Consider the following 11,833-nt stretch of genomic DNA (forward strand, 5'->3'; position numbering starts at 1 on the left):
GACTATAAAGGTGCATTACGGGTATCTCCGAAAGTGTCTGTTGGGTTGGCACGGATCGAGACTGGGATTTGTCACTCTGTGTGACGGAGAGGTATCTCTGGGCCCACTCGGTAATGCATCATCATAATGAGCTCAATGTGACTAAGGCGTTAGTCACGGGATCATGCATTGCGGTACGAGTAAAGAGACTTGCCGGTAACGAGATTGAACAAGGTATTGGGATACCGACGATCGAATCTCGGGCAAGTAACATACCGATTGACAAAGGGAATAGCATACGGATTGATTGAATCCTCGACACCGTGGTTCATCCGATGATATCATCGTGGAACATGTGGGAGCCAACATGGGTATCCAGATCCCACTGTTGGTTATTGACCGGAGAGGCGTCTCGGTCATGTTTGCATGTCTCCCGAACCCGTAGGGTCTACACACTTAAGGTCCGGTGACGCTAGGGTTGTAGAGATATATGTATGCGGAAACCCGAAAGTTGTTCGGAGTCCCGGATGAGATCCCGGACGTCACGAGAGGTTCCGGAATGGTCCGGAGGTAAAGATTTATATATGGGAAGTCTTATTTTGGTCGCCGGAAAAGTTTCGCGCTTTATCGGTATTGTACCGGGAGTGCCGAAAGGGGTCCGGGGGTCCACCAAGGGGGTCCACCAGCCCCGGGGGGCCACATGGGCTGTAAGGGGTGCGCCTTGGCCTATATGGGCCAAGGGCACCAGCCCCAAGAGGCCCATGCGCAAGAGATAAGAAAAAAGGGAGAGTCCTAAAGGGGGAAGGCACCTCCGAGGTGCCTTGGGGGGGAAGGACTCCCCCCTGGCCGCACCCTTCCTTGGAGGAAGGGGCAAGGCTGCGCCCCCCCTCTCCCTTGGCCCTATATATAGTGGGGGGAAGGGAGGGCAGCAACATCTAAGCCTTGGGCGCCTCCCTCCTCCCCTGCAACACCTCTCTCTCTCTCTCTCGCAGAAGCTTGGCGAAGCCCTGCCGGAGACCCGCTACATCCACCACCACGACGTCGTGCTGTTGGATCTCCATCAACCTCTCCTCCCCCCTTGCTGGATCAAGAAGGAGGAGACGTCGCTACACCGTACGTGTGTTGAACGCGGAGGTGCCGTCCGTTCGGCACTCGGTCATCGGTGATTTGGATCACGGCGAGTACGACTCCGTCATCCACGTTCATTGGAACGCTTCCGCTCGCGATCTACAAGGGTATGTAGATGCACTCCTTTCCCCTCGTTGCTAGTAGACTCCATAGATGCATCTTGGTGAGCGTAGGAAAATTTTAAATTATGCTACGATTCCCAACACCCCTATCACCTGATCCTTCACCCGGGCCTCTGCCCGATCCTCTAAACCAAGTTGCTCGGAGGTCTTTGAAAACTAGGGCTTTTGGAGAGTGCACCCCATCTCCGCATTCCTTGAAAGTGTCTCAAAGATTTCCACAGAGGGCGCACCAATCTGGCAGCCTTTCATATTTCGCCCGGAATATTACCCTCTCTAGGGTGTCCTTCTTGCGTATCACTAGCGAAACAGCGTTTCTGAGGGGTTTTGTGACATCAAGCTTGATCCTGACGCGAACAAAATTTCCCTTCAAAATCCCGGGACTTTGGTTCGGCATAGATAAAATCTCCTACAGTAGTTGATAGCGCCTTGACTTTGGGGAAGAAGCCGTCTGGTAGGTCATGGATCTGCAGCCAGATATCTATCTTGTTAAGCTCGATCAGCGAGGGCTTCGTGAAGCCATCATAAGGTGCCAAGATCACAACTTTCCCTTTATACTGCCATGGTCCTTCCTCCATCACCCGTTCCCAGTCCCCGAGACAAGAGAACTGCATTGTATAGAGATTGTCCTCTAGTGGCCTGGTCTTCACCTCCCGGGCCAAGTCCCAAGCCACCCTCATGTTTCTGTAAAACCAGTACTGACTATAGGGTTTATCTGTGTGAACCCTCGCAAGCGCCATCCACCGGGTTGCCTCCCGCGGTAGTTCATCCTCTTCAATCACAACATCTTGCAGATCATCTTCTTTCAGACCCAACTCCTCCATCATTGCTTCCAGATCGGAGGTTGCCCCCGATCCCGTCGAAGCCGTTACCATTGGTTCTCTTGCTCGAGGTATGTTCTGTCCGCGGGCGGTATGGACCCTAGCAGCCGGCACGGCGAGGAGGAGCAGGGGAGATCAGATCTCTACGGAGGGGCAGCGTCGCCGCCGAGAGGATAGAGAAAACCCTAGCGAGAGGGGAATTTTCCCCTTCGGCGATTCGTGAGCGTGCGGCTGCTGGCTGCTCGTGGCCTCGCATGCCCAATTTCCCTAATGGGCCAGCTGATCTGCTTTTCCTGGGCTGGGCCTGGCGATGCATAGTAGTAAAAAACTATTTCGCGATTTTGGAGGGTAGGCTCGAGCCTATCGAAGCCTCACCGGTAGATTCGCCCCCCTGGTCTGAGCGCCTGGGTTGTTCCAAGCCGCGTGACGTGATCCTCTCCCATATGGTTCAGTAAAAACCACAACCTGCTCCATATTTCCTTTTCCAAATCCCCAATCAGCTCCACAATAATCAGCAGCCTCCCATGTGAAGCGCCGTTTCTGTACTTGTCTACTTGATAACACCACTGTCTTGCAGAGCATTCACTTCCGCGCCATGGAGTTGGAGATCATCCCCGCTAAGGAAAACAATGGAGGAGAAGTAGCCGCGCACCCTGTCGTCGTAGCAAACATGCTCAACGAGGGTGCTCTTTCCGACCCTTGCGGGTCCGACTACCGGAAGAACACTGAAATTTGCCGTGCCAGGGGGGCCAACCTGCAGCAGGAAGCTCACGATCCTCTCGTATTCCGTGTGACGACCAAACATGCACATGCCTGTAGACAGGTAGCTGCTGCAAGGTTGCCGGCACAGCAGAGGATAGCACTTCAAGAACACCACAAACTCCTCCATGTCGGCGACAATCTTCTCAAGCCGACAGAGCACTTTGCCGAGCTCGTTGCAGTCGAACACCGTGTTCTTCGGCGCCCTGGCAGAGAGGCAGAGCCGCTTGACGGGACTGAATTGGCACAGGGCGAGAGAGCGGTCGCTCACCTCATCTTTGGCCGCAGGGCATGTGCATGCGAGGGCGTCGAGCATGTAGTAGCCTCTGTACATGCCGTTCCTCAGCATCTCGAGCTGCCGGAGCATCGCCTGGTTGGTGATCTGCCGCCTCTCGGCCTCCTCGACGGTGGCCTGGACTCGCAGCAGCAGGCGGCGCAGCCGTAGCATTCCGCTCCTCCGGCCTGCAGCCGGTGGTACCTGTCGACGAGGAAGGATACGGACCTGCTTATAACATCGCCAAGAACTGCAGAGACGATCACCTCCATCGTGAACCCTTTGGGTTAAAGGGGAAGGAAAGGCTTTGTTTATCTGTTTGTTTGCTGTCTTTTACAAGACTTTATTTATTCATGAATCGGCCGTGCTAATTTCAGCCGGTATTTTAAGACTCGGTGACTGAGGTTGGAACAGCCTTGGAGTAGCCGCGAGGAAAATGTCAAGTCGCCAACGCATTAGATCGCACGCAATTTTGTGTCGATAATCATCTGGTTTTACTTTTAGAAACAAACCATATTTCCATGACCAACTTCCAGTACTGCCCACGTTGGGACCCAGTTATGCAAAATTAATTGCATTCTCTGATGATGTGCACAACTCAAAATGAGATTTTTGCTGGCATGAGCAGCACAGGACGTCGCAATCTTTTCATAGAGGAAAAATTCGGCACTCTAGAGAACGACCTTGTGACCATAACATTAACTCTTGGTTCATAGGGTAAGAATATCATAGAAATAGAAAAATCATAAAAAGTGAGATGACATATATCTCAATTCCTATAAGTAAAGATGTGTCATTTGATGTATAGGATAGAAATTTTTCCACTGAGTCTAGATTAATGTTTTTTTTTCCTTTACACTGTGAAGGATTGGTTCCTATCCTACGTAGGAATAGGAATCCATTTTCACATAGCAAAGGGCTGAAAAGGAATTCTTCCTACAAAACTCCTATCCTTTAGAATTCCTACAAAATTCCTAGGCCTTAGGTTTAAAGTCTACTATATTTACATGCAGAGAAACGAGCCTCCCAGTTCGGTTGAAAATTTTAGGATGTTTGATTGGGACGTAAATCAATGTTCTATACCGCAGATTCCATTTTTTTTTTATCAAAAATAGTATCTCGGTTTATTAGTAGTTACTGACTCACTGGGTCGTGCTATATCTCAGATTGGGACATGCCACTGCTTGATTGGGACATAAATCAATGTTCTATACCTCAGATACATTTTTTCATGTACTCCCTCCGTTCCTAAATATTTGTTTTTCTAAAGATTTCAACAAGTTGGAGCAAAATGAGTGAATCTACTCTTTAAAATATGTTTATATACATCCGTATGTGGTAGTCTATTTGAATGAAATCTCTAAAAAGACAAATATTTAGGAACAGAGGGAGTATATCAAAACAAAGAATATTGCTTTACAAGCAGTACTGACTCACTGTGTCGTATCGGGTCAATTTCGACGGCCTTGTTGTCAAAGTTACGACGTGTCCATCCGTCCATGGGCAGAAGCCAGGACTTCTATGACTCAACCCGGACCACAAGTTGGCCTTTCCCTCTTCTCTTCTTTGGTGGATTCATCTATCCCACCAGCAATATTGCAGGGGCCTTCCAAAATGGAGCCGCTTCTCTCTGCAATCGTGGGTGATCTTGTCAGCAGAGCCCTGTCCATGGTAACCCAGAGATACCTGCAGTCCAAGGGAGCAGAGGAGGAGAAGCTCCAGAGGCTACGGGCAGTGCTGCTAAGGATCGATGCCACCGTCGAGGAGGCCGAGGGGAGGCACATCACCAACCAGGCAATGCTCCAGCAGCTCCAGATGTTGAGACGAGGTATGTACAGAGGCTACTACACGCTCGACACCTTCAGATACCGAGCGCACAGGGACGAGGCCTATGGCGAGGCGAGCACTCGCCGTTCGCTTGCCCTGTCCAGATTCAGCCCTTCCAGTTCCAGACGTACCTTCTTCTCCGTGTGCGATGCTCCGAGCAGGGACCTGGTGCTTGATGCCGGGAGCTGCAGCAATCTCGACAAGATGCTCAGCAGCCTTGAGAGAATGATTGGTGACATGCAGGAGTTCGTGATGTTCTTGGCCAGCTATCCTCGAATCTCCCGGCAACCTTACAGCGCGTACTTGTTTCATGATCAGGTTATGTTTGGCCGGCAGATGGAAAAGGAGACAATTTTGAGCTTTCTGCTTTGTAGGGAGGCTGCAAGGAATGGAAGTCTGGGTGTGCTGCCGATAATTGGTCCAGCGAGAGTCGGAAAGAGTACACTTGTTGAGCATGTCTGCCACGACGAGAGGGTGCGCAGGCGCTTCTCGTTGATCGTCTTCTTCAGCGGGAATGATCTCAATGGTGGAAACTTGGCTACTCTAAAAGGTAGCGGTGTGATCAAGCATCAGAATCTTGCTTCCAGCCCGCGTGGAGACTCACTGGCTGTGATTGAGCTAGCAGGGGACATGGACGAGGAAACATGGAGGGGGTTGTACACCTCGGCTGCAAACCACCTGACGCCAGGCAGTAAAATCATACTGACCAGCCGTTCAGAGAAGATAGCATCATTAGGAACGGCACAGTCTCTTGTGCTGAAATTTTTGTCCCAAGAAGCTTACTGGTATTTCTTCAAGACGGCTGCATTCGGAAGCACAGACCCTGGTGAGCATCCTAACCTGGCAGCCCTCGGCATGGAGATCGTCGTCCACATGAACAGATCATTCGTGGCAGCGAACACCGTTGCCAGCTTACTGAGAACCAATCTTGACACACGGTTTTGGCGCAGAGTGCTGAGATGCTTGAGAGATTTCGCAAGCAAGCACCTCAGCATGTTTGGCGAGCACCCGACCAATCTCCTGCAGAAGGACCAGCCTGTGTACATGTGGACAATGGCCAAGACAAGCAATGTCGTCGTAATGCGTGATATTTATCATGAGCCCTCTCCCCAGATCAGTGAGGTTCCCAGGATAACGGCACAGGATGTTTTGTCCGGGCGAGTTACATCTGAAGGGGCATTCCAAGCAGTGGCATGGAGGTCCAGGATACCTCCATGCTACACCTACTTGGTGAGCTTCGTCGTGTCACGGACAGACGAGCACGTGGTGCTCGGTAAGAAGCGGTCTAGGCAGGAGAGAATTTGATGTAAAATGCAATTATGTATAGCTAATGTGATTGCAAAGTGCACATCTTACCTTTTTTATCAGCGCCCTACATCTCCTCACTTATGTGTGGCAGCTTGCTCCATGGATCTCCAGCTATATCTCCACAAGCCGAGTACTGAACTTGACATAACCGGTCTGGTAGAACTGCTTACAAGCCAGATTGACAGAACCATTTTTATCTGCAAGGCAGGCTGGCAGAGAAAACCAGTAGACCAACACTACAGAAGAGCTGGAGCATTTTACAAGATTTCCAAGCGATTGTGCCGTTTCCAGCAATTACTGCACTGCACAGTCTATATGTAAAGGAAGTATGTTCAACACAATGCAGGGTCAGCTCAGTGCACATATTTGATGTGTTCTATACTAGGATGGAGCCTGGCCCATATGCAACACAAACCCTATTATTTCAGTCAATTCATTTATCGTTGACGCACCTATATATTTTTTTCTTACTTTCGTAGCCCAAATCAAATTCTTATTGCGTACTGGAATAACATGAGGATTTCTAGGTAGCAGCTTTCTTTACCAAAACAAAGGATCCTCAATTAACTCGGTGAATAGACATGAGTTTCACAACAGGATGAAGATCAAGCATAACCAGGGATCGTTGTTGACATAGAACAACATTTAGGGTAGTCTAGCCCTAGCTATCCAATCTGAGAACATCGCGGAATCGCACAACGAATCCGCCGCCCTCCTGCCAGATCCGTACGCACTAATTACCAACCAAGCCGTCGCAGAGGTCGGGAAGGGAGGACGAGCCGAGGGAGCAGGGCAGGTCCGGGTCCAGATCCGGGGCGGCGGCGGCGGCGGTCTTGCTCGCGAGCTCCACCGCGCGGTCAAGGAGGCTGCGTGGCAGGAGGTCCGCCGGCGGAGGCAGTCGCTGGTGGCGCTGCAGCCACCACGCGACCGCGGCCGCCCTTGCCGCGCCTCCGCTGATGGCGCTCCCCGGCATCGGATCGCCTTGCTTGCCCGACGCCGCGAGACTCCGAGAGGGTGGGGAAAGCGGGCCTTGACGTGAGGAAGAGCCGAACGAAGGAAGTGGTTTGCGACCCCAGATATCTATAGGCCCTTTATGGGCTCACATTTTCTGTACGGGCCAAATGCTATCCTTCTCGAATTAATTCCTGTTGACGCAAATAACTACATTTTTTTTGCGGATTGACGCAAGTAACTCCATTCAACAGTTTTTCATCCAGATTACCTCATTTTTTGGAGGGGAGGGGGAGGGGGGTGTTTACCTCATTTAGCAATCTATCAGGTAGGTCTAGATTGTTAGGGGCACGTGGTGTGCTACGTTGCAATTTTCCTCTCACCAAGTGCGGGGTCCAATTGCTTGGTCATATACTACTCCTTCCGTTCGAAAATACTTGTCTTAAAAATGATTGTATGTAAACTTATTTTAGTTATAGATACATCTATTTTATCCATTTCTAAGACAAGTATTTCCGGACGGAGTGAGTATTATTTTATAACGGTCATCAGGTGTACATACACACCGCCCCGCCTTGATGAGTTTCTTCTTCATGCCATGCAACTCCTTATTCGTTGATTTCACCTTATTCTTACTCACCACATTGGCTTCTAGGTTGCATCATTTTAGAAATAACTCCAACGACAGTTTTTCAGCAAAAGAATGAATCGAGGAGCCATGTGCGACCTAAAATACATTAAAAGGGTAATAAATTGGGGAAATCGCTAAATGGGTGACTTGTATGAAAATGTTAAATGGGGTAATTAGCATCAATATACCAAAGTAGGGTGTTAAAAGTGGAATTCACTTCTTCCCCTAAAATAAATATTTTTTGCTGACAGGAATATGGTGCGCTTAATTTAGGTCTAAACAAACTTCCATCATGCGAATACAAAACTTGGAGACCCCTCCACCCCCCCAAGTTCAAAAAGAATCCTTAGACTAACAAGTATGTCTTGCTAGATTGTGGGCCATACGGGTTGCCTCCCTCAAACAATGCTGGAAGGAGATGGAACTAATTATGTGAGCGATTAGGAAGCATTCAACCAAATTCACCGTATATAGGCCCCAGATTTGGATCGTTCCATTGCATGCCTAAACTAGTTCCATGGAATCAGACTTGACAGGCACTGACGAGCAATCAAGTTTTTCCAGTAGCTCCAACTCCCTCGGTAGGGCTAGCACTTTAACGGTTGTAGCGTCCAGAACATGATGCAACAATGAAGCAACATCGACAACAGTTAGGCCATGATCATCACGAAGCACTACCTGCAAGGCACCCGAGCCATCATTAAGTAAGAGAGATCTATATTAAGCTTGTTTGATCCCATGTGGGTCTTCTGCTACATTATTTCAGGTGACTACTTTTATGGGAAGCTACATAATAGTTCATGGTGATGGTTTATATCACAAACATCATTCTCATTGCCGACACAATTTGTTCCCGTTAGAAGCTTCACGCTTTCACCACCATATGTGCCAGGCCCGACCACAATCAACTCATGTAGACTGACCTAACAAGAATAGGAGATTCCATTGATGGAAGTCTCAAGATTTGTTTAAGAACATCAACGTGGATCTGTCCACCGAAAGAGCTCTATTAACGATTTCATCCAATCCTAAAGCTTGCCTCCGCCGGGCATTCCACTGGGCGTTCGACATGCCCGGGGGCCTTGCCGTCGGTGCCCTTGGCTTCCTCTGTTTTGGCTGGACGGAATCGGTGGCTAGGCGAGGGGGCGCATACTTCTTCGGCGGCATGGCAGCCGGATCTGGGGAGAATGACGGGAGCAGCGGGGGAGAAGGGGGGGGGGGGGGAAATGGAGGGAAAGAGGGAAATCCGCCAGTGTCGCCGACAACGCGGGCCCATGCGCCTTTTCGCTTCAGCCGGCGCCCCCCGGTGCGCTGGGTTCGCCGGTTATAATTTCGGCCCAAACCGGCGGTAAACCAGAATATGAGGACGTGTCTGGGCCATTTTTTTGCCGTCGGCTCCAAAAAAGGCACCCTTAGGGGCCTGTTGGGGCGAGTGGAGATGCTCTTAGTTGTCATGGTGTCTCTGCGCTACAAGACAAACTTAGTTGAGAAGATGGAGATGCTAATCGCACAATTACAGAGCGCGACCATACAAAGCTGAAGAACACTAGTGGACTGGCAATACACGTGTACAAGTTTGAAGCCTTCCGAGCAAAAGATGAATTTACATCATGCATGGACTGACAATCACAAGGTCAACAGGATCAGACCAGCCGGGAGCTCTTCTTCCTGGCCAGCGCATGAGGTACGACGGGCGTCTGCACGGAGCAGCTCATGAGGTAGCTGTAGCAAGGGGGTATCTGGGACCTCCACGCCAGGGCCTCGAACCTCCCGCTGGGCGCCGGCCGCCCGGACAGAACCTCCTGCAGCGTCATCCTGGGGACGTCCTCCTGCGCCGGACATGCCTGGTAGCAGCCGTAGGAGACGAACACCTTGGACGTCCGGGCCAGCCTCCACAGGTAGACGTGCCGGTTCTTCCGCAGGAGGTCGTGCGGGTGCTTGCCGAACAGGTGCCGGTGCTTCTCCGTGTACTCCCTCATGTTCCGGAGGACGCCGCGCCAGGACCGGGCGTCCAGGTTGGCCCTCAGCAGGCTGCACGCGATGTTGCCGCCGATGAACGACCCCTTCTCCTCCGCGCATATGTCCATGGCGATGGCCACCAGCCCCGGGTGGTCCTCCGGGTTCGCGCCGCCGAAGGCCAGCGTCTTGAAGTAGTGCCAGTAGGCCTCTGGGCTGAGCACCTTGAGCCGGAGCGCGCGCTCTGTGCCCAGCCTCTGGGCCGCCTCCGACCTGCTCGTCACTATGATCCTGCTTCCGCCCCCCTTGCAGAATGCCGAGGAGCGGAGCCTCCTCCACCTCCCCTCGTCTGGAACCTCGTCTTCTGCCAGCTCGACGATCACGAGCGAGGCTTTATTATGCGGGTGCGAGGCACGGCCGTGGTGCTTGATCAGGCCGTGGTCTCCTGGATCGCTCAGCTTGTCGTCGTCCTCGAGGTCGTCGCCGCTCATGAGGAGGATCGAAGAGAAGTGGCTGCGCACCCTGTCGTCATGGCAGACATGCTCGACGAGAGTGCTCTTCCCGACCCTGGCCGGACCGACGACGGGGAGCACGCCGGCTCCACCCTCCGCTTCTCCGTCTCGCAGCAGAAAGCCGATGATCTGCTCCATTTCCTTCTGCCGGCCGAACATGAACCTCTCGAGGAGCAGGTGCGCGCTGTAGGGCTGGCGGCAGACGCGGGGATAGCCCTTGAGGAAGACGACGAACTCCTTCATGTCGGCGATCATGCAGCCGAGCCTGTCGACCACGCGCCGCACCTCCACGGCGCTGTCCGCGGCACCGAAGCAGAGGCGCTTGGCGGGGTTGAGCCTGGACAGCACGGACGAGAGGCGGCACGGGGCCGGCGCCGGCGCGTCGTCGTCGGCGGCGTGGCCGCGGCCGCACGTGAGGGCGTCGAGCATGTAGTGGCCGCCGTACATGGCCTCTCTGAGCACGTCGAGCTGCCGGAGCATGGCCTGGTTGGTGATGCGCCGGCCCTCGGCCTCCTCGACGGTGACGCCGACGCGCAGCAGCGCGAGGCGCAGCTGCTGGACGCTGTCCTCCGCGCTGCCCTGCTGCAGGTACCTCTGGACCACGAACGACACGGACCTGCCGAGCAGGTCGCTCAGGATTGCAGGCAGGAACATCTCCATGGTCACAGTGATCAAGGTAGGGGCTGGGTGGAGTGGACTGTGCAATATTCCGATCAAAGATTCAAAGCTGGAGCTTGCGTTTGCTTTGGTCTTTTGTGCTTGGAATAATCGTCCCGGCCCGTTCCAGGATTTCGGGATATCCTCTCCTCTCCTCCTGGCTTTTGTGCTGCAGGCGGCGGAACGCGCGGGTCGGGTGACTACGTGCATAATTGGTTTGATGCCAACATTCGGCATTGCCAATATTTGGTAAAATCAAAAGTTGCCAGTATTTGACAATTTTTTATGAGATTGACAAAAAAATTGGCAGTCAACCAATCACTAGCCAACATTTGTCATTTGCCTGCCAACTTTTGGCATCTAACCAATTAAGCTCCTAATACATCACGCCCATGTTCATGGGCTCTGACCACTCAACAGCGTAATGGAATCATGGAAGAAAGGAGCATAAGTTTCGCCGTCGGAACGGCGGCTATGCACGTTGGCTCTTTTAATTAGCCGTCACATCGGCAGGGTCTGACGCTCAGTCGACGGCGATCTTGCCGGCGCCCAGGCTACCCCATGCGCACGCATCGGGGCATCGGGCAGCGCTAGACTTATCCAGCCAGCTCTTCCTAGCAAGTTGATACTTGTTGCATTGCATTGCATTGCGGGACAAGGAACGTGCATGCACCTAAGGCAGACTTCACTGTCACGATGTGGTGCGCGATTCACTGCAATTTGTGCCGTTGTTTGTCGGGTGTGGTTGGCTTGAGACTTTGCATCTTCCTCCTCATCAATCATCATGGCCATATGCTCCAACCAATCCAAGCTTTGCTGCATTATTATGAGTCGGCATCGTCGGACCGGACGATAGGTAAGTACGGTCCCTACTTGCGGCGGTGTGGCTTCTAGACGGACGGCAGGGTTGC

At 52.2% G+C, this 11,833-nt stretch overlaps 4 protein-coding genes across 4 annotated transcripts; 1 reads left to right on the forward strand and 3 right to left on the reverse strand.

The window, feature by feature from the left end:
* Positions 1 to 2,597: 2,597 nt before the first annotated feature.
* On the reverse strand, positions 2,598 to 3,254 carry LOC109786043 (uncharacterized). Its single transcript, XM_020344621.1, has one exon. The coding sequence runs from the start codon at positions 3,252 to 3,254 to the stop codon at positions 2,598 to 2,600; it is 657 nt and encodes a 218-aa protein (XP_020200210.1).
* Positions 3,255 to 4,253: 999 nt separating this feature from the next.
* Positions 4,254 to 7,392, forward strand: LOC109786041 (disease resistance protein RGA2). The gene has a single exon (XM_020344619.4). It carries the CDS (start codon positions 4,602 to 4,604, stop codon positions 6,210 to 6,212), a length of 1,611 nt encoding a protein of 536 aa, XP_020200208.1. The 5' UTR covers positions 4,254 to 4,601; the 3' UTR covers positions 6,213 to 7,392.
* On the reverse strand, positions 6,751 to 7,188 carry LOC109786042 (uncharacterized). Its single transcript, XM_020344620.4, has one exon. The coding sequence runs from the start codon at positions 7,186 to 7,188 to the stop codon at positions 6,949 to 6,951; it is 240 nt and encodes a 79-aa protein (XP_020200209.1). The 3' UTR covers positions 6,751 to 6,948.
* A 1,889-nt stretch (positions 7,393 to 9,281) lies between the features above and the next one.
* LOC109786040 (disease resistance protein RGA2) lies at positions 9,282 to 11,174 on the reverse strand. The gene has a single exon (XM_020344617.3). It carries the CDS (start codon positions 11,157 to 11,159, stop codon positions 9,441 to 9,443), a length of 1,719 nt encoding a protein of 572 aa, XP_020200206.1. The 5' UTR covers positions 11,160 to 11,174; the 3' UTR covers positions 9,282 to 9,440.
* Positions 11,175 to 11,833: the final 659 nt, after the last annotated feature.

This window comes from Aegilops tauschii, chromosome 3 (genome assembly GCF_002575655.3).
Source record: "Aegilops tauschii subsp. strangulata cultivar AL8/78 chromosome 3, Aet v6.0, whole genome shotgun sequence".
Lineage (NCBI taxonomy): Eukaryota > Viridiplantae > Streptophyta > Magnoliopsida > Poales > Poaceae > Aegilops > Aegilops tauschii.